Source organism: Phocoena sinus, chromosome 3 (assembly GCF_008692025.1).
Source record: "Phocoena sinus isolate mPhoSin1 chromosome 3, mPhoSin1.pri, whole genome shotgun sequence".
Classification (NCBI taxonomy): domain Eukaryota; kingdom Metazoa; phylum Chordata; class Mammalia; order Artiodactyla; family Phocoenidae; genus Phocoena; species Phocoena sinus.
This window is the reverse complement of record NC_045765.1, coordinates 28,472,689-28,494,719: the sequence shown is the minus strand read 5'-3', so window position 1 is coordinate 28,494,719 and position 22,031 is coordinate 28,472,689. Positions and strand designations below refer to the sequence as shown.

At 47.5% G+C, this 22,031-nt stretch overlaps 1 protein-coding gene across 1 annotated transcript in view; it reads left to right on the top strand.

Annotated features, from left to right (window-relative positions):
• Positions 1-22,031, top strand: part of TENM2 (teneurin transmembrane protein 2) — a 1,008,125-nt gene that overhangs the window by 859,472 nt on the left and 126,622 nt on the right. The window contains exon 13 of the mRNA XM_032628422.1: positions 21,547-21,693. Within this exon, the coding sequence (XP_032484313.1) occupies positions 21,547-21,693 (147 nt within the window). The remainder of the gene's footprint in view (positions 1-21,546; positions 21,694-22,031) is intronic.

Sequence of the window (22,031 nt, the reverse complement as noted above, 5' to 3'; positions counted from 1 at the left end):
ACATCACTTCTTCAATTTTACGGTTCATCCCAACTGCAAAGCTTCCTCCCCACCCTCACCCCAGACATTCCTAGAAGTTTCCAAATATGTCTCACATGTTCATCTTTAGCCCATTCAGATTCTTCTAGCTCAGTCCCCTCAGTGAGGCTGCCTACAAAATGCAGTTAAGGGGAACCCTAGGATACTTCCCCTACTGCCCGGGTCCACGCCAGGGGTGTACCAGCCAGGACCCTCAGCACCCACCCTACTGAAGCCCTGCTGTGTTTACACACAGAAGGAGAGAATGCCACACTCTGCCGCGCTGGGAGACTTTATCAGCTGGTAACATGTTCCTTTGAGAAAACGGCCCTTCATTTTTTGCCTATAGCCCCTCTCCCATACTTCAAGGTTTTGTCCCAGGGCTGGGCTGTAGAACAGACCACCGGATCCTTTCTGTTTCCTCACCTGCGTTCATCCTCAGACACCTTCTATAGACCCAGGGACAGTGAGGGATGCTCACAAGTTCTCCAAACACGGCCAGGCTCTGAATCCCAACTTAGCCTTGGGACCCCTACCGTCTACACAGCTGACTCTTAAGGTTGCTTCCGTTTTCAGCCAGCTCAACTGTCAATCAAAGAGTCCCTGTGGCCTCCCACCTTCCTAATAGCCATGTCCCAGGAGGAAGGGAGAGGGAACTGCTTCCATGTCCCCTAGACTCTAGGTTTCCAGCAGTTTCGGGCACAGTTCTTTGAGGCTGCTTGCCCTAATCATGCATGGCACCCAGCATCACCCAGCGGGCCAAACTATACATCACAAAAACTACATCCTGCCAGAGAAAGCAAGGGTTAACCAGCGTTCTAGAGACAGAAAGCCCCAGGTAATTGTTGTCCAGGAGGAATTAAAGACACAGACCTACTAGAGAATGGACTTGAGGATATGGGGAGGGGGAAGGGTAAGCTGGGATGAAGTGAGAGAGTGGCGTGGACATATATACACTACCAAACGTAAAACAGATAGCTAGTGGGAAGCAGCCGCATAGCACAGGGAGATCGGCTCGGTGCTTTGTGACCACCTAGAGGGGTGGGATAGGGAGGGTGGGAGGGAGGGAGACACAAGAGGGAGGAGATATGGGGACATATGTATACGTATAGCTGATTCACTTTGTTATAAAGCAGAAACTAACACACCATTGTAAAGCAATTATACTGCAGTAAAGATGTTAAAAAAGAAAAAGAGAAAGAAAGCGCAGAATAAAAAAAAAAAAAAAAAATTTGCTGAAGATCCTGGGCCACGAATTCCAAGTTCAGCCGCAGCAGCGCCTGGTCAAATTAGCAATGAAGTTGGTTAGAGCCTGGCCCAGAAGCGTCATCTGTCTAAAGCTGTAGGCAGAGTGATGGGCTCTGCTAAGTGTGAATTGCATTTCTTTATTTTTTTAATTATGCTTTAACTTCAAGAGGGCTTGCCAGGCAGCCTTGTCTCATCTAGAATCAATGTCGGGGGTAGGAGCCCCCAAAGATTATAAAACAGCCACCTCACAACACAGAGGAAACATTTGTACCTGATTTGATTCCAACATGTTAGCAAGCTGTCACTCAGTGGTCACGCTACTCCATCCAAGAGACACACTGTCTAATGACACGAAACTCAAACGTAGTGGCTTGGCCCTGCGAGAGAGCATCCTGGCAAGAGGCAGTGAGATTGTTTCTCTACGTTAGGTGTATGTGAGCTCAGGAAGCCCAGATGTTGCTGGTGATAGCAACGCCCGCCTGTGAATAGGGAGGGAGATTGAAGATGTTGAGAGAAACTAGCTTCTTCCTATTAACCCAGGAACGCAAGCAAGTCGAGTCGGGTCCCTGAAGCAAGTTGCTATCAGCTTCTCACCATACTTTGAATATGAATTGATTTAACTTTGTATCTCCATTTAATGGAGCCAAGAAAGATCTGTATCTGTTCACTTACAGACCTGCTCTCTGGGGGTCTGATACAGGAAATGTTTTCATATCGTAGAACAGCCTAGCGCCGAAAACGGTCTACCCAGAATTAAACAGCTTGAAACACATAATATACATCAATACCCACTCCAGACTCTCAACAGCTACCACATCCTGTCTATAGACTGTAACATCTTCCCTCTCTGCTAACTGTGAACGCTCATTGTCAGTGCTCATATAGTTACTACTGTAGTTATCGTGCGTTCGCAGGGAGGGGCTGGTGTAAGGAAGTATGTAGCAAAAAGATTAAATGTGTGAATGAGACAGGCCTGGCTTCAAATCCATTGCCTGTCGGGTGACCTTTGGCAGTGTGTGTATCTTCAGTAAGCTTTGGTTTCTCCCGTCTGTCAATTGGAAATTAATAATACCCATGCCCTACTGTTGTGAGGGCTTCACTTATAGGTGAAGCACTTACCACAGTGCTTGATGTTCCGTAAATGTTGGCTTAGTCATCATGAACAGCACTTCTTTGTGCCTTTACTGTAGTATCCCCACTGTGTCTTCATGGAGTAAGCAGTTAAGAAAGCAGTAGGGATAGGATACAACAATGCATGGGAAGGAGCCCAAAAGTCCAGAAAGAGAGGCCGGGGTACTAGGCCTCATGTGTTAAGCCAGGCGTCTGGGCCCTTCCTCTGATTTCACTCTTGCAGGAGGAGCTCTTTGGAACACCTGGATTCTGTTCCTTTAAGAAGGGAGAACCCAAGGAGTAAGTGTAAAGCAGGGAGGGCGGTAGAAATGTCCCAGGGTGGATCCGACTGCCAACTGCAGGAACGTGGGTGTAATAAACAGGAGAGCCACATGTGTTTCATTGCATGCCACGTCTGGGGTCCATACTTCCTCTCTCTGGTTCTAGCTGGGCAATGGCAACTGCGTTCATTCATTCGTCACGAAACATTTATGAAGTGCCTACTGTGAGCTGGCTGTAGCACACGCCCCCTCCCCTCTTCCGTGGGAGCCCCTGGGGCAGCAGGGATGAGAAGTGACTTGCAGAGGGGCGGTTGACAGCCTGAGGAACCCTAGACCTCTACTGCCTTTTTGACTGCATGAGACTTTGCTGTTTTCTAAGTTGGGACACCCTCCTGGTGTTTCTACCAATATTTTTGGCTTATTTTTCTACACCATGCTTTGCTCATAGCTTCCCAAGGAGATCAATGTAAGAGTAGAAGCCCTGTACTTCAAATGGTAGTTTAAATTCCTTTGTAACACAGTGTAATTACAGAAAAGGAAGCAGTCAGGTATCAAACTGTGTGGATACACACAAATGACTCCCTCATAAGTGTTAATATTTCCAAAATGGAAGACATTTAGTTAAATCAAATGAAGATGGCAACTCATTAAAATTTGATTTTCCCTCCTCTCCTTTTTTATCTTTTAATCCTCCATATATGGCACAGCTTGATCAGTTAAACAGCACTCGTTAATTAAGTCTCATCTTCTGCTAGCTGTATCTATATTTTTATTTATTAGGGCAACCTTTAGATGCTTATAATCTAATTTAGTTGGATTACTGCTTGGACATCTCTAGGTAAGAAAACTGTGGGGTTTTCAGGTAGAATTACTGGCTAGAGGAGGGTGCGGGAGAAACCAAGTTCTCCCCTGGCAGGAGCTGGCAGACAGGCCTCTCCTCTGTTGGGGGTGCTTAACCTAGATTTGGATAATGAGGGCACCATGCATTCAGTATCTTTGTTGACTATGGGGAGGGGAGGGAGGGCCAAATCTATAGAAGAAGATGTAAATTCAAACACCCCTACGTGGGTGAGGCAAGCCCAGAATAAGTAAGTGCATTAAATAGGGTGTAAAATGGTAAGGATTGGAAATAATCTGGAAACTAAAGGCCCTATCTGTGGAGGGCAGACACAACCCGCCACTGGCTGAATGTTGCCATGTAGAAATGCAAGCCTAGTTTTGCCAAATTTTCCACTTCTTCAGTAGAAGCCGGAGATCCAGATTGGTACGCATACTCTCCCAACGTTTAAATGTTGGCAAGCAACTCAAAATTTATGCAAATGCTGTACAAGCCATTCAAACAAGACTGGGGGCCAAACGAGACACCCATCGACTGGGGGCCAAACGAGACACCCATCTGTGGCCACTGACATCTCCAGTGAAAGCTGAGTGCTGAATGAGGAAACATCATTTGCCTGGATTGAGACTTGCATAGCTTTGCCTTCTTTTCTTTGATACCCCACCTCTCCTGGTGACTGGTTTAAGCTGGCGGGCGTCTCATTATCCTGATATAACGGTGATACTTTGCACTTACATGGTGAATTTTTCTCCAAGGAGCTCAAAGACTTTGTGTTGCCTCAGTCAACCTCACAACAAGCCTGTGAGGCCAGCAGGAGGCTCTTGCCCCCCAATACACGGTGAACAGCATCAGGAAGGACTTGACACGAGGCAGCCAGGTCGACTCATTGGTTTCAATCCACGGTCTACACGATTGGCAAATACGGCATTCAAGAAGCATGGGCAGGGTTTCCAGTACTGCCTCCTCTGCTGCCCTCTCTGGCTTCTATTCCTTGCATCTGCTCCAGTTGACAGCTCAGCCCCAGATCTCAACAGTATAGGCCAACTGAGCCAGTAACTTATTCCTGTGCTGTGCGTGTGAGTGCGCACACGTCTGTGTGTGCATGCATGTGTGTGCACCCGTCTGACTTCTCAGCAGGCCCAGCGTGGTACATCCGCACCCATTACAACACGTCTCTGCATTGGTCATTGGTCTAATGCCATGCTCTGAAATGCTACCTTTGCAAGTGCTCAAGACCTAGAAACTCCAGATAGGTATCTTCAGGAATCTGGATACCTGTATTTTACTAACCATGCCTGAATAATTCATGCTGCTTGAGGTCCCTATGTCCCTTTCTCTTCCTCAGTCTGATAGAATTACGATGGTAGAGGAGAAGTCTTTCCCTTACTGAGCTGGCATGTGTGCCCTCTCTGTGGCCACGGTGGATTAGTGGGAATGGCCGTGTAAAACAGGCGCAAGGGCTAGAGCAGTGCAGTAAAGGGCCAGGAACGAGGATCTTCCCTGAGTTGCCTTGGGGAGAACAGCCAAGGAAGTAACACTGACCATCAGTGACTGGAGCTCTGTCACTGCCATCACTTCCCCTCCATGACTGGGCTCAAGGGCTTTCCTACACAGTCCCCCCTGCCCAGCCCCTTCCCCTCGGCTTCCTGGGCATATGTGCCGTCTGTCTTGCTCTCCTCAGGGGAACTCCTTCCATGGGCTTTGCAGGCATGACCCAGAAGGAAGACTCCAGTACAGCAGAGTGTAAACCTGTTGATCTTTACCCCAGGACAGCAGAGCACGAGTTTCCTGCATTTTCTAGATTACCGCGCTCTTCCCTCCAAGCTGTCTCAGATCAGGCTGCTGATTCCCGGGAACAGTTCCCAGCGTGATATTCTACCGACAGTCATTCACATTCTCTGCATGCGAGCATGCCATAAACATCCTTCAGAGGAAGACGCAAAAATGAGAGAAACACCTGGCCATTTTCAAATGCATGTGTTGGGGAGAAAACGAAACTTATTGACATTGGAACTACAAAGGCTGTCATACCCACCCAGCTTGCCATCTGATCCTGCAAATCGGGATACTCTTCATTAGAGTCAAAGGAAACTGCCTTTACCAGGGATGCAAACTTTCAAGGTCTGCAGGAAAGCAATGGAAATCCTTCCTCAATCTAGTCTGAGCCACAATTGATTGAGCCTCCTGAATCAGCCATAACGTTTCAGCCCGTCCAGTAGATCAAAACCAATATCGAATACGTTTAAAGTACGTAGATTAAAAGAACGATTCCTTCATCTATATGAGTATAGCTGAGTATATCAAGAAATGGCTTTTTTGCTGCCTTGGGAGAAATCGACTTGTGCTTTCCATGTGGCCGTTCAGAATGGAAGCTTTCAGAGGTCCGCCGGGGCTGCTCTTTGTCTCCATACATTACGCTTCTCAAAATATTCAATATCATACAAACAAATCATCATTTGTATTTTTAGAACAGATAAGCGAACATACATTTGGGGGGAGTTCAAGGGGGCACCATGTTGGGGACTCCTCTGTCATAACGGCCTCAGGGTGACATTCTAGAAAGTCAAAAAAGCCAAGGTAGCCTCTGGCCTCCTCAGTGCTGCCAAATCTGGTAAAGCCCAAAGTGCCCACAGTACCGTGTGTAAAATGCCAGGGCAGGTGACGCTCACCGTAGATCTGCCGGCAAATTCAAGCCCACCTGGCTGAACTGGCCTTCGGGTTGAATTTACTCCTGAAGGCAGACACTGAAATTCAAGGGAAGTGCAAGAGGCCAGATGCACTGGTCAGCAGGGAGTTCGGCCACTGCAGTTTCAGCTCGCAGCCCCACTCAGGTTTCGGAAGAAACTGAAGTGAAATTCCAGGTTGAGTTAAATACCTGGCAGGACCACAGGTCGGTTTCAGTGCATCTAACTGACCTCAGCTTCCTGGGATGCCGTTACCTTGACATGTAAATTTCCACATCCATCACCGGTGAGATTGGGTTACGCTAAGCAATGCAACCTTAAAATATTTTCTGAGCAGTAAAAGCAAACGATTGCAGTGTCGTAAAATCCCGCCTTTTCGCAGACATGAAAATGTTACTGATACTGATCGCAGCGAGGTAAAAAGCCACAGGCCAAGACTGAGGGGAAGGAGGCAGAGCCCCTGAGAACAGCGTGAGGCTGACACAGGAAGACAGGAGTTAAAGCCAGCTGGGAATGGCTTCAGGAGCTAGAAGTGCACATTGCTGGGGATTTTGCTTTTCATTTGTTTTTCTTCCCAGGCTGGGGCTTCACCCCTTTCTATTAAAACCCTGACAGTGGCTCCCAAGAAAGATGACCTCTGGCAGGACCAATTCCTTTGGTTTGGCCAATCCTGCCACCCAGCAGCAGAAGTACTACCCAGAAAGAGCCTGAATGATCCCCTGCCCTGAACAGGAATACAGAAGGTGCTCTGTAAGTGCTAGCTGGCTTGAGATTCCCTGGGTATGACCCTCTGAGCCATTTCAGAGAGAGAAAAAGAGAAAGCACATCAGATCTGAGGAGAAAAGCTGGAGAGGGAGAGAGTGAAGAGCCACTGTGAGTTGGCTTCAAAAGTACTGTGTTTCTTCTTTGTTATACAGCAGCAACTAACACAACAATGTAAAGCCATCATACTCCAATAAAGATGTTTTTTAAAATGTTATAATGTTAAAAAAAAAAAAAAATACTGGGCTTCTTAGCTGCCCAAACAGCCCATTGGTTACAAAGTCAAGAGCTGGATTGGAAGAAGGAATAGCAAAGGGAATAACCAAAACTGAGTAAATACAGGGTTGCTCCTGATGGGAACATGAGAGCTTGAACAAAGGATGTGCTGGCCTGTAACCTAGTGCATACATTCCAAATGACACAGAATCACCCCCAATGGAGTGAAAAATGTTCCTTGGGAGGGTGTGAAGACATCTTACTCTTTATTGTATAAAACAGATTCATGGGGAAGGAAACAGTAACCAAAAATGTTAGGAAATATTCATCTGGTGGAAGAGATGATCAACTGATTCGTTTCAGAACTTCAATAGAAGTGGCCTCAAGTATCTTTCCTGAAGATACACTATGGCTTAGGAAGCTTTCTTCCAGTTCACGTTTCTGTCTTTATCACCCCTTGCCGGCTGACTCAGGCTTACACCAAATCGGTCTGGGCTGAAATAAGGAGACGGGACAAATAATTGACGTCGTATGTGTTTTGAATTTACGGATTGACTGACTTCCCCTTTCGGATAATAATAGCTGATAGTTACTGAGTATTGACCATAAAACTTGCCGGTCCTGGTGCCAAATTCTTAACGTCTTGACCTTCTCTCGTCAAATCTTCACTTCAGTTTTGCGAGGTGGAAACTGTTGTCATCAGCATCGTACAGGTGAGAAAACTGGCTCAGAGAGGTTCAACAATCCATGGAAGTCTTAACTGGCAGGGACAGGGGGAGGTGAGCTCTAAATCCAGGTTGACTTGACAGAGATCAGGTGTAACCAGTACACCGTTTTGATCAGCTGCTTTGACCCCAGGTAATTACAACAAGAGGGTTACTTTGGAGGCCAGCGATGAAATCAGAGTATATATGGGCACCAGGGAGCCACCCTCACCTACTGGTAAGGTCACCACCTGCAGAAGCATCTGTTTGGTGATGGAGAATGACCCCCCCTGTTAGTATGCTTTGGGGTTCTCTGCTTTACCAGCGCCCCCTGGCCAAAGAGTGCCCTAACTTGTCTCAGATTTCGAAAATGACCTACTGCCCCTCAGCATAGGCGTCCTTGACCAACTCCCCTAAATTTAAGTTGACTTTCCGTCAGAGTTCACATTGCTACCAACTTTTCATTAAACTAATTATTCAAAACAATTCAGAGTTAGCGTTCTCACAGCAACTGTAACTCTGCCGTGACTCTATTAAGGTGTAAATCGAACAGCATGTTTTGCAATGAAGTTAATTTTATATTCACCAGAGAACTGAGTTATAGTTGCTGTGGGAACCATCATTTCGAATCTCTTGACTTTCGTGCATTTAAATTCTCAACCACAGCATTGCACACTGTAACATATTTTGCATGGATGCTTAATTTGCTTCGCACCGTGGCCTGTCTACCCTGACCTTGGACGTCTTGCCAGAGACTAGCATAGCAGCCTTCTGGTTTTCCCAGCCTTCTTTCTTATCCTGGTACCTATGACACAGCACGGAGAAATCACCAAGAAACCAAAATGGTTCCCATTTTATCTTTAAAATGTTTTGGAGAGGTAACTTTCCTTAGAAGCACAGTCGGGGAGAGGTACCAAGCCTCGGGCAATGTCGACTAAAGCAGGCAATGCCGTTGCATTTGTGTGGAGCCAGGATTCTCATCCAAGGGTAATTTGGGCCCTGCACTGTGTTATTCAGTACACACAGGGTGACCTCTGAAAGCTCCAAGACCTTGCAAGTGCCATTAATCATGCCGGCAAACACAGCCATACATAAGAACTTATTGGAGCTCCGGAAAAGCTAAACAACGTTTCCCAGAGCCCCATAAAACCCAAGCATCTCTAAATCAAGACGCATTGCAGGGCCTCTCTAAAAGGGACATTCAGCAGAACTGGAATAGAACTCGGGCTAAGTCCCGGTGGTATGGAATTGGTAACATGTGCCCCGGGTAGAGGCAGAGGCTTGTTTGGGAGGGCTAGCAGAGCAAGTGAAGCTCTGAGATGCTTAGAGACGTGAGCGTTCCATCTACAAGGATTATCGATTCTTGCAGCTTTATTGGAAAAATCAGTCATGCTTTCTGCCTCCCGGGGATTGCTCGGCTGCTTTTTGGGAGTGTGTATGTGTGGAAACTCGGCAGGTTAGGCAGCTGAGTTAGCCGCTCCCCTTCACCATTCAATTATCCATTTAGCGAAAACGTGACAGCAGAAACATACTGCTGTTTTGCATGTTTAAAATGTATTTGAAAGGAGGGATTTTTTGTTTCTCTGTAAATGAGAGGATTTCCAAGAGGAGGCTCTTGCCTTCCCGAGGGCACACTCATTATGCAAAACTGAAGAATAGCACCTAACAATAGCATGGGCTATTGTTGGAATTCTATACTCTCGGAAAACAGGTCTCCTCATTCCTCCTACGGATGGAGACTTCTTGCACAATTGGTAGATAAAAACCCTATCGTGACCAGCGACCTGCCCCCTAAGTCCTTGATCAGCTAAAATAGGTGTTAAGAAAAGGACTAGAACGCCACATGCAAGTAGAGTTTCAAAGCACGGGATACGGTCAAGGACGACAGGGTTCCCCGCGTCACAGGGATGGGGATTGGTGAATGATGAAGGTGCTGGTTTCGTGAGTAAGGGCGGGGTCGGAGACACCATGCCAGCCAGAGGAGCGAAAGGTGAAAAGCGGAGGGGAGACTGCAGTGTTTTTATTGTTTCTGTACCAGACAGAAAGTAAAGAAAATAAGACAAAATATGGTTACTGTATGAGGTCATTTGATACGCAGTGCTCTGAGAGCACGCCTTCAGAGGATTTGGAGAGATTGCTTGGTAGGGAAAGCTCGATAGCTTAATAAATAAATATAAATATAGATAGATAAATAGATATTGGATCAGTGATGGGTGGATAGGTAGATGATAGAGATAGCTTTAGCGTGTTTGAGTACCACAATTCAGATGCGCCAAGCTGACCTATAGAGACAAACAGAATGCAGAGGGATTTAAAGTCCAGGATTAATAATCTGGGAGGATGCTTGGGGATGGTCCAAGGAGGCCTTAATGCCAAGAAGAACTAGACAAAGCTGGCAGAATACATGCAGCCTGTGGTCTGAAGTCATTATGTTAAGAAAGTCAGGACGTTCGTTTGCTGGAGCTGTTCCGTGTTAGACTATCAACCCTGACTATAGGGACAGAGCCTGGGAGACCCCGTGCCTCTCTGATCTCCTCCACCCGTGCTGCCCTTTCCCTTCACTCTGCTTGTTGTCTTTAATAAGGAAAAGCAACTTGGAGAGGAGGGCAGAATCCCGTGTCCTCAACCCCGTTTGTTCACTGATTCTCAGATGAGGACTCAAATGTATTTACATAACCGGAGTGCTATATTATGGACGAAGTATTTTATCCTCTGCTTTTGTGTCTCAGAAGTCTTTTCTTTTGGAGGGTATGTGTAGGGAACCCTAAATCCATAGAGAATTAGCCTTGCCACACAGAGCCATGGTAGCGGGGCACCCCTGTAGCCTGCCTGAGCAACCACGACAGTCACCAAGACTACCCCTATGGCCTCCTCCTGGCCAGCTTCCCAGATCCCGCCCTTGCCCCATCCCTGTGTGTTCTCCTTGCACAAAGGGACCCTTTAAAACTTCAAGTCACATCGGGCCACTCCTCTGCTCAAAATATCCCCAGAGCTCTTGTTACTCAGAATAAAGCCACCGTCCTCAGAGTAAAACTGAGAGGTTCTGCATTTATCTGTCCCCACCCCCCATTACCCTGTCCCCACATTGTCCCCTTGTTCACTCTGCTCCAGTCACACTAGCCACCTTGCTGTCCTTCCAACACCCCAAGCACTCTCTGCCTCAGGGCCTTTGCACCTACAGTTTCCTCTGCCTGGATTCCTGTCCCCCCAGACGCTGGCATGACTCTCTCCCTCCCCTCCTTTAGGGTTTTCACTCAAACATCACCCCATCAGCGAGGACTTCCCGGACCACCCCATACATAACAGCAATCCCCCTCACACTCCACCCCCATCACAGTTCCCCTCCCTGTTTTATTCCCCCCCCCCCCCAGCGATTATCACCATCTGACATGCCGTATTAATTTCTTATTTGTTTACTATGAGTCTCCCCCAGTAGAATGTAAGACCTTTAAGAGCGAGACTTTGTCTCTTTTGTTTACCACTAATATGTTCTGTGTCTAGAAAGTACCTGACATTTGGTAGATACTCAGCAGACATTTACCGAATGAATGAAAGAATAAGCTCATGAATTTTTTCTGGAAGCTGACACATTATAACAACTCCGTACATGCTTGATGTTGCACTGGGATTTCTCCCTCAGAAGGCCTTTCACTTCCTGATTTCCACACGCTAGACCCATCAAGGGCGTGGGGTAGAGCTGGAGACAAAGGGCAACCCTCTTGACTGGGGACCACCAAGCCACTCAGGCAGGACATCGTGGGGTGGCTTCACCCGGCAGGATCCTGTCCGCTTCTCATCTTATTAACAGAGTGGGTCAAGCTCCAGACCGACACCTCACACCACCCTAAACCACTTATAAACTCAAAATGGTCATTGATTAATCCACAGCGAGGGAAAACCCACATCTCCTTCTCAGTGTATTGTCTCTCTCAAGAGAAATCTATATGGGAAAGGAAGTTAAGATCAGAAGATCGCCCGGGAAGCAGAGAGTCAAAGCAAGGGGTGTGTTATTCCCCAATGCCAACCCTGTCCCTGTAGAATCCTCCCTGGTTAGAGGGAAGCGAAGTGCATGGGCCCAGAGTTGGACGGGCCTGGGTACAAACCCTCAGGCTACCACTTTCGCTGATTATGACCCTGGGAAAGTTCATTAACTCTCTGAGCTTCAGATTTTTCAGCCACAGATGATGATGGTAACTTGTACTTTATATGCTCCTTGAAAAGACTCAATGAAGTAATGAGGTTGTGAAGTGCCGAGCACCGGGACCCGCACTCGTCAGTGGCAAGTGGTGTCCCTTTATTCCCCCCAGTCAAGCAGGACGCACTCACTGCTGAGTTGACCCTGACTCTCTACTGCTCCACGGGGCTCTCCTTCCACGCCCCGGGCAGACCACCCCTCTCTGTTAACATACTTTTTTGAGCCTGAATGAGATTTCTCAGCCCTAGGATCCTTTACAGTTTCACCTCACATGCCCCTTGCATTTAAGGGGGGTTCCGAAGATAACGTGTCACATTATGTGCCCATCCTACTCATGTCACTTTCTGGAAGTTATCTCACTTTTTTCATTTCCATTTCCTCCTCTTTGGAGGGCACCTTCCTGGGGTCTTTGCTCTACTGACTGCGCTGATCCTGGTGTAAACAGTAGCGGACACTCCCTCGCCGTCGCCAATTCAAGTGCCAATCAGAGGCTCTCGCAAGCCATACAGGACCCTTCTGCTACTATTTGAGGTTACTTTTTTTTCTTTTCTGTCTTCTTCAAGGTGACTTCTAACAACAACACTAATAATAATAGCCATCAGTTCTGGATCATTTACTACGTGCATTTACACATGATTTACACATCATGCGTATTTTTGTGCATTAACACCTATTAACACTCATGCTAAGTGTGATAAGTAATGTGATATGTATTCTCTCTTTTAAATCCCAACAACCCTCTAGGATAGGTACCCTTCTTGCCCTAGTTTCGTAGATGAAGAAACTAAGGAATAAAGAGCTTATAATTTTTGCCTAAGATTATACAGCCAAGGGATAGGGCTGGATTCAGAGCCCACTCACTGCCTTCACCACGCTACTGCCACATGGTTACCGGGCTGACCTGGTACTTTGGCCCAAGGAGGCCACAGATACTGCTGGAGGGCCCAACGTCCTCAAACAGGTAACCTAGTATAAAAGTCTGTGCCCTCTCCCTTGCTCTTGGGGGGTGTTCGCCTCCATGACCACCAGTGAAAAGAGCCCAGCCCTCACTCACTGACCTTGATAATGACAGTTATCCCAGGTGGCATGCGACTGAGGGGCTTCCTGGGGCTCAGGACTTTCAGGGCTAAAACCCAGACGGTCCCAGGCTAACGGGGACAGTCGGTCCCCCTAGTTGAGAGCAGAGACTCTGGAGCCCGACCTCACATCCTGGCTCCACCACTAACCAGCTCTGCCACTTTGGTCAAGTTACTTAACTTTTCTGTGCCTCCATTCCCTCTCCTGTAAAATGGGAATAATACTAGGGCCTACACCATAGGGTTGTTGTAACCATAAGTTAATGCAAGAGAGGCATATAAAAGAGTGCCAAGGCACACAGAAATGTCTAGTTGAGGAATTGCTGTTATTGTTGTCATCCTCTTAAAAGCTTCCTAAAATCCAGAGTTACAGTCCTGGGGCAGGTTCTTTGTCTAGCCCTTTTAACATCTAGAAGAAACAAACATTTAGTGATTTCCTCACATTTTCTAAAGTTGGGCTGCAAACAACAAAAGAATATACAGGGCAATTTATCATCAGCCTGATCTTAACAGCAGTTAAAAGGGAGCCATAAGCCTGCGGTAAGTAACAAGTCCGTGCCCACAGGCCTTTTAGGTGTTATTTGTATTTTTACGAGCCTCCTGTGGCTATAGGGATGCTCAGTGGGTGTAGAAATTGGATGGTTAAAAATAACAAAAAAAGAGATCAAAGCCCGAGTGCCTTTGTTCCTATTTCCATACCAGGGAGGTACCACATTCATTATTTGCCGGACAGCTGTGGGAGTGAGCAACCGGAGCGACAGCAACTTGATTATCCTCCAAGAACCGAATGAAACCATTGGGCTTTCTTATTATTGTCATCCCTGCCTTTGTGGAACTCTTGTTACCCTCTTCATCTACCAACATGCCTCTGTCCTCCCTCGCCGGCTGCTCTATCCTGTCTCTCTCAGTCAGGAGGGATCAGTTTATTCCAAGGTGAAAGGCACAGACTCCTCCAGCACTCATGCACGGCCGCCGGGCATCAGCTCAGTTTTAGACCCTGTACTGGAACCAACTGTCTCTTTTGCTTGGGGAGGTGTCATCCATCCAGGGGCTTGGGATGTGACCCGCAGGAATCTTTTCCCTTTGCCTGGCTGCCGAATCAAGGGCCCAGTGAAGCAGCAGAGGCACCACATGGTTTATTTATGCATTCATTCAACAAACCGCTTTCATGCCAGGTGCTGGGAAAACAGCCTGTACAACAGAGTCAGAGTCTTTTGCACTCGGGAGGCTTGGAGGCTCCCAGGAAGATGAGCGTTGAGGCTTCTCAACCTCAGCTGCACAGAGGAACCACTTGGGGAGCTCAAGAAATCAAAATACTGATGCCTGGGTCTCATCCTCAGAGATTCTGATTTAATTGGGGGTGCAGCCTGGCGTCCGGATTTTTCAAGGCTCCCAGGCGATTCTAATGCACAGCCTATTGGAAAACGCCTGCTCTAAACAAAAGAGGAGTTAGAGTGATGGTGAGTGCTTCAGAAGGAGTAGGTGGTGCTGTGAAGTCATGTGATGGAGGGGGAACCTGCCTTCCTTTTCCCATACCGACAGAAATGATGCTGATCAGTGAGAGTCCTGGTGCGTCCAGGAAACATGCAGCATTGACACCTGGATCCAAACTTACGTCACCTCACGGAAGCTCTGCCGTTTCTGTTGCTGCCGGGGTGGAGGGGCATGACTTCTGCCTTAAGAGCAAAAGAGGAACGTTAGACCATGGAAAGGATCACTGCCCTTCCCAGCCCTCCCCCTCCCCCTCCCCCCCACCCCTATGCAAACCCTTAAAGACATACACACGCTGTTGAAACGAAGAGGAACATCTGCCTCTGGATTTTCCACAACTTCTCTGACAAAGCAGGGGCAGTTGTTCAAGCTCAGGTTCATGGCTGAGCGTCCATGCCAGTTTGTGCCTCTTCACCACTCCCTCCTGCTCACAGAGATGAGCTAGAGGACAAGCCTTGCTGTTTTCTGGGACCAGAATGCTTCTTTGGCAGTCAGTCTTCTCAAATTAGTTGGAGTTTCCCCCGGAGTGTCTCGAAACACCAGATTAATTTTTGAGCGTTTGTCACTGCTGTTGCAGCAGAAACGGCCACCAAAGCCCCAGTGATCCCCAGCACCTCAGCTGTTTGCAAGTCTAAAGAGTTCTGGAGTGCAACGGCAGACTCTATTACATATTTCCAGTGTGTGTCCGTTCCTCAGTTCCAACAGTGCACAGCTCTGAGAAAACAGTCATGTTTAAAACAGTTGGGGGAGGGGGGTTCCCTCATTAAGTTAACAAGCAGAAGTACAATGCTGCCCAAAAGGAAGTCATCACTTACTTCACCTTCAACTCTCTTGCCCTTCAGAGTCACCCTCAGCATCAGTGGGTTTTCTGAAAACACTTCTAGTGACATTACTAGATTCTTGGCTGGTGGGCAAAGGGGAGTGAGGATTTCCTAGGATGTGATGCAATCACGCACTCAGGACACCCCAGAAGCCTCCATTTCTTAATTTGAAATAGGCTAGGCTCTTGTTTTTTTTTTTTCCTGATCTGGAGGTGCGGCAAGAAAAAGTGGCCTGCACTTCAAACTATGGCCCCCCCCCCAAAAAAGCCTGCCGCTAATTATAATATTTGCAATATCAAAAATTATATCAACATGAGCAACTATAAGTACTGCTCTCTACTGAGCATTTACCACGTGCTCAAGCTCAATGTGCGCGATCTTTGCCTTTCTCATTTCATTTTACCCCTCTGACATCTGTACAGAGTATTACCATCATCCCTCTTCATTCATTCATTCCGCAAACGTTGATTGCGTGTCTGTCATACGCCAACTATTCTTCTAGACACTGAGGATACCTCAGTGAACAAGAGAGGCAAAAATCCTAGCCCTTGTGCAGGTTGCATTCTGTTGGGAAGGACAAGAAATAAGATTTATTAGCAAGATACATAGTTTTACAGACGGGGGTGAAAGGTGAAGCTACCAGCTCAAGGTCACACAGACAACAAGAGGCAGATTCTAGGTTTTTTTGGTTTTTTTTTTTTTTTTTTTTGCAGATCTAGGTTTTAATCTCAGACCTCTGACTCCGAACTGGGTTAAGGTTTTCCCCTTGGTTCAGAAAAGCCTTCCTACAGGGGTGTAGTCCAGGCTGCAGTAGCTCGCCTAATGGTCTCTTGAACCTAGCAGGGACGTCTCCCTTCTCTGGCTTTCCTTGTCATCTGTCTGTGTTGACATGCAGCCTGTTCTGTGTTTTCACTTGCATTCCCATCCGGGTGTTGCCCTCTCTGCTTTTCTAAGGTGCGCCCGATGTTGAATGTTACAATCCTACTTCTCTTTCCACATCCTTTCTACCGTATTAGCCACTTATTTCTACCTCTCAATTGCTGCACATGGCAGAACGTTTCTTGATGCTTTTTTAGAAAAGCCTTTTGTGGCAAGTATAGCTTTCTTCAAGTACATTTATGCTCCCCTTTTTACTGTGCTGTAGACATTATTTTGCTCATGCCTAATTTTTGTTGGGGCAGAAAGCCTGCCTATCTGGTAACCGTGTCGATGGATTTTTTTTTTTTTTTTTTTTTTCCCCCAGTCTTTGGAATCTTGTGTGTAGAAGGGTCTTGGAAACTGTTCCATCTTCACTCTGCCAAAGGCATTAGAGATGCTGATTTCAGTCAAAAGTCATTCGTTCATCCATCCCCTGACTCTGTGTCGAGCGCTGGCAATCCAAGAGTAAACAAGATGGACGTGGTCCCTGCCCTGACAGGTTTACATCATCACAGAAATGCCCAGAGCAGTTGTACACTGCACAGTTCTAGGGGCCCCATTCAAATGGCAGTTAATGACGATGTGTACCTTTATTACAACACTTTTCCTGCAGGTGACAATAAAATGTCTTAAGGAAGGGCTGCTACAAGGGCTAGCAAGCGTCAGGGAGTTGGCAGACAGTTGGGATTCAGTGTGGTGGATGGGATAGGATAGGGTAGGATAAAGGTACCATGACAGGTGGAGCTAGCCTTGATTTGGGAGCTTTGGAAAGGCTCCCTGGAGATGACTTGGGCGAAGGATGGGTTGAAGTTAGGCAGATAAGGAAAGGCCAAATGGCTTCAGTCTGAACAAAGCCTAAAGTGATATTGAGTTAGGCTGATGTGTTGACAACCAGTTCATGTAAGATCTGGAAGCCAGGGTAGGGACTTCAGACTTTGCCCCAGGGCCAATGGAAAGCTATAGAAGTATTTTCAGCAATGTCCAGAACAGAGAGAAATGGATGATGGTGCAAGACCGGAGGCAGGGAGACCAGTTAGATGGCTTTGACCAGAGTCTAAACCAGAGATGAGGATGGCTTAGGTTCACGTAGTAACAGTAGGGGTGGGAGTGGAGAGCAGATTCTAGAGATATCTAGGAAGAGCAGGTAGGGCTTCTTATAGTAAAGAGGAAAATTAGGCAGGACTTGGTGTTTGACCAGATACATGAGATGAGAGAGAAGGTGGGGGAGGGTAATTAACAGTGACTCCAAGGTTTCAGTCTCGGCCAGTGGGGTGTACATGCATGTGCCATTCGTTGATCAAGGAATCAGAGTTTGGGAGGGGAAAAAGATCAAGACACTGAATTCTGCTGAGTTTGAGATGCTTGTGAGTGAACAGATGGAGATGCTGAAATGCAAGTTGGAGTCCAGGTCCAGAGATCAGGGAAAGAGCTGAAAATTCAGGAGTCCTCTGTGTGCTTGGCTTTTGTTTTGTTTTTAATCCCAAATTTCTGCATCAGCTCTAATTTTTGTTAAGACAGAAAGCCTGCCTACCTGGTAACTGTGCCAACAGATATATTTCTCCTAGTGGTTGGAATTCTATGTGTAGAAAAGTCTTGGAAACTATTCCACTTCCACTCTGCCAAAAGTATGGGAAGTGCGAGAGAACCATCCCAAGATATCACTGTTGCCCTTGAAAGTTCTCCCTGGGAAGAAGACTTAGATCTTTGAGAAAGAGGTCCCACTAGCTTCTCATCACTCTCGGAAGGGTCTATAGATGAGAGCCAGGCTGAAATGATACTGGCACCACCTGACTGTTTTCCATTCATTTAAGCACCTACTATGTGCCTGACACTAGGGCAGGTGCTGGGATGCAACAGCAAACAGGGAAATCTCAGCTCTCATGCAGCTTTAGGTCAAGGGCAGGCTTTCTCAACCTCAGCACTACTGACGTTCGGGGCTGTATCGTTCTTTGTTGTGGGGACTGTCCTAGGCATTTTAAGATGCTGAACATCCATCCTCTACCCACCAGATGTCAGTAGCATCCTCCCCTAGATGTGATCATCAAAAGTGTCTCCAGACATTGACACATGTCCCCTGGAGGGAGGGATGGGGGACAGAATTGCCTCAGTTGAGAATCTCTAGTCTAGGGTCACGCTAGAACCTGAAGTCTCCAACAGCCAGCCCGCCACCTGCACAGAACCAGACAGCTGTGCCTAAGGCCTCCTGTATCGGTGGTCTCAGAGATAAGGCACTCAAGGAAGGGGCAGTGCTAGCTAGCCTGAAATCCAGAAGACTCCATGCAGGAGACCTCATGGATCCCAAAGTATGAGCCCATAAGCCCAATTCAACTCGAGTTACAGATTCCTCTCCAGAGAATAGCCACTACCTGATAACCCATTTGCCCTCCAGACTAATTACTTCCTACCTTTTGTTTTCCCTTAAGTGGAGGCTGGCTTTGCACTTTACAAACACAACGAACCACCTCCTCAGAAGGCCACCAGCAGAAGGAAATTGTGCTGGGGGGGGGGGGGGGGGTAAGCTTGGGGTTGCCTAGCAACGGCACGCATTGGCTCAAGGCTGCTTTCTTCCTCTTCGAGCTAAAAAACAAAGTCCCGTCCATTATTTCCCAGCTGCCCCAGAACTTCTCAGAAATTTGCGAGCTTCCCACTGTTTGTGTTTTCATCTTCCTCACACGATGTGGAGAAAACCCACGACTGTGGTCTGTTTATCTCGCTTCAGTGGGTCAGGGGAGAAGGGGGGGAATCGAGAGAGAAAGAGAAGGGGGAAAAAAGCCTGGTTCAACCTAGGAGCCTGCACATTTTGAGCGCATATCTCTGACTGACATGCTAGTATAGTGTTCTTCGCAAATTTGACTTTTATGTAGTGGACGTGGGTTTCCTACACAGTGAGGCTTCTGTTGAGACTTTGTGCATGATTTTGTTCAAACACGAGACCTCAAAGTAGCTAAATAACAAAGCACATATAATAGATACCGTGCCAGGTGAATGCTGGTAGGTCTGTCATGTAGTGTATTCTCTGTGATCCATTCCCTAAAACTTAACTGGTAGAAACTGTAAAGCTGGGGGTGGCCGGAGGTTGAAGATACTCTCTTTTCCTCGAGAATTTGTGAAATGTCCCTTGGGCTTTTCCTACTGAGTTGCATTTCGCTCCTGCAGAAATATTTGTGGCATTTCTCTGACACCCACTGGGGCTGGCCTCCCTTCCCAGCGCTCTCTCTCAGGGTGTAAAGGCGGAGAGTCACAGGTATTCCAGGTAGGGCTGTGGTCACCTCCTTGGTAAGGAAGGTATGGAAATGTGACTCTTTTTGTGAGGATAGGTATGGGGACAAGTTAAGTCTTTTTTCAGATATGCAAACACTGATGATTTGCTCACATCGTGGGTTTAGTGCCAGGTTCTTCAACTAAAGAAAAGATTCGCAGGTAATCATCTCCTCATTCCTCCTCTCAAGACAGCTCGTCTTCCTTCCGGAGACCTCTGCACGTGGCACGTCTCCTCTGTTGCTTACCTTGTTCTCCCAGGTCCTAACCCATGCATACCACATTCTGGAAAGGATGGGAGGGAATAAGCGTTGAGGAGTGAAACTCCTTAAAGAAGTAAATTTCAACTCAATTTCAAACCCTCCAGCCCTTTCTTCTCAGGAGGAGTCCTTTAAATTCCCACCGCTGCCACTTGCACAAATTAGGTTTATTCGCATTCTTGTAAGGGGTACTCGAGGGAAGAGAGGAAGGCTGCCAGGTGACGGCCTCTGGAACGCTGGAGAGAGAAGTAGGGGGGAGGTGCACACTTTCGATTCAGAAGATGTGGGCCACAAAGGTTTCAAATCAATTACCTCCATCATTACAAAGTGCTCCCTCCGCCATGGCCCAAGCTACCCTGCTCTTTGTGTCGTTTAAAAATAGATATAGAAAGAGATGGAGATAGAGATGGTAGCAGAGGTCAAGACAGAATGAGAGAGAGAGAGAGAGATTCAGGAGAGTTATTTTCTGAGGACAATTAAATTAATGGTCTTAAAGGTAGTAGGGAAACATACCTAGGTCGCACAATGCTGTAAATTTCCTCGAAGTCATTGCCTTGTACAGTACACTTAAAGCAGGTGAATTTTACGGTATGTAAATTACACCTCAGTAAAGCCCTTAAAGGGAAGAAAAATAAAAACGTATCTAGGAATTCTTGCCAGCAAGTAGGTTCTGTGAGTGTGGCCACATCCTACCAATCCTATGCTTCTCTCTACAGCTGATAAATGGCGACAGAGGCTCTGCCACAGAGACTCCCCATCTCACTATAGTGCCCCCAGCTCTTTCTCTTCCTTCCTCATCCAGGCTCTCTTTGCCCACGCTCAGGTCAGGAGAGTAATAGCTGCAATTGTTTTGGGTGCTGGAGCAATTAGGGAATGAGGTAGGCTGCTAATTTCACGCACACACCCCCCCCCAAAAGGAAAAGAAAACCACAAAATAGGAATCACTGAACCCCACTGCCGTCCCCCACGGGCATAGGCATCCCTCTGTCTTTTCCCGATTCATGGCACTCAGCACCTACTCTTTCCCCAGCCTTCTGATCCTGCATTATTTTAAAATCATGCCATAAATAGGTTGAATGATTGGCAGCCAACATTTTTAAGTGCCCCTTAAAGCGAAATACTACAAAAATATGAAAATAGCCCAGCAGAACCATCCAGCTCTTGGTCATAAGAAGCTCGTGCTAATCGCATGTAAATTTAGCTTTAAAATTCTGAAAGATGGGGGGCACTCTGCCTCCACCCTGGGTTGATAGGGAATTTTCTCTCTTCTGCAGAAGGCTCTTCTGAAAACAGAAAGAAAGAAAAGATTTTTCTTGAGGTAGCATCCATCCAGAGCCAGCGGGCTGGAAATAATGGCCTAGCTAGGTGTGTTGTAAGCTCAGGGCTAGTTTAGCTTTCCGGAATGTTCCCCACTTGGGGAAGGTTGCCTCAGACCCCTACGCACAGGTCAGTGTCATTGGGGATCCTCTGCATCTGGGCCCCTGCTAACGTCTTGCAACCGCACGAGTCGCCTGCTTCCCCGACTCTTCCCGAGGCAGGTCCGGGCCCCATTCTGCGGCTGGCCCAGCGGCCGCCCTGTGGCCTTGCTCCCCCTTTGCATGGCTCCCCTGCTGCCCCAGCGCGGCCTCACGTTCCTCCTTCTCATTCTCTCCATTTCTCCAACCAGATGGCTGCCCCGATTTGTGCAACGGCAACGGGAGATGCACACTGGGTCAGAACAGCTGGCAGTGTGTCTGCCAGACCGGCTGGAGAGGGCCTGGATGCAACGTTGCCATGGAAACCTCCTGTGCGGATAGCAAGGATAATGAGGGAGGTGAGCGAGCGTCTTCTAACTCCCAGCCCCTCAAGAGCAGAGCATTGTTTATAGATGGTCATCGTGAGTCCTTTATCCTGAAAGACCTCCCCTCAGCTATTGTCAAATGTTGTTGTAACATTTCCTTTGAAGCAAGCGCAGCGGAGAACGGGCATCCTTGGGCCAACGGTGTCTCCTGAACGGGGACTCCTGGAGACATGGGCTGGAGGCACTGGCATTGGATGCTGGCTTTGGTTTCTCAAGTACGCATTGCCACAGAAAGGTGGCCGGGCCCTGGCTTTGCCTTTGGGTGACCGTCCCTGCCAGGCCTTCCAGGGCAGCGAGTTACAAACAAATCT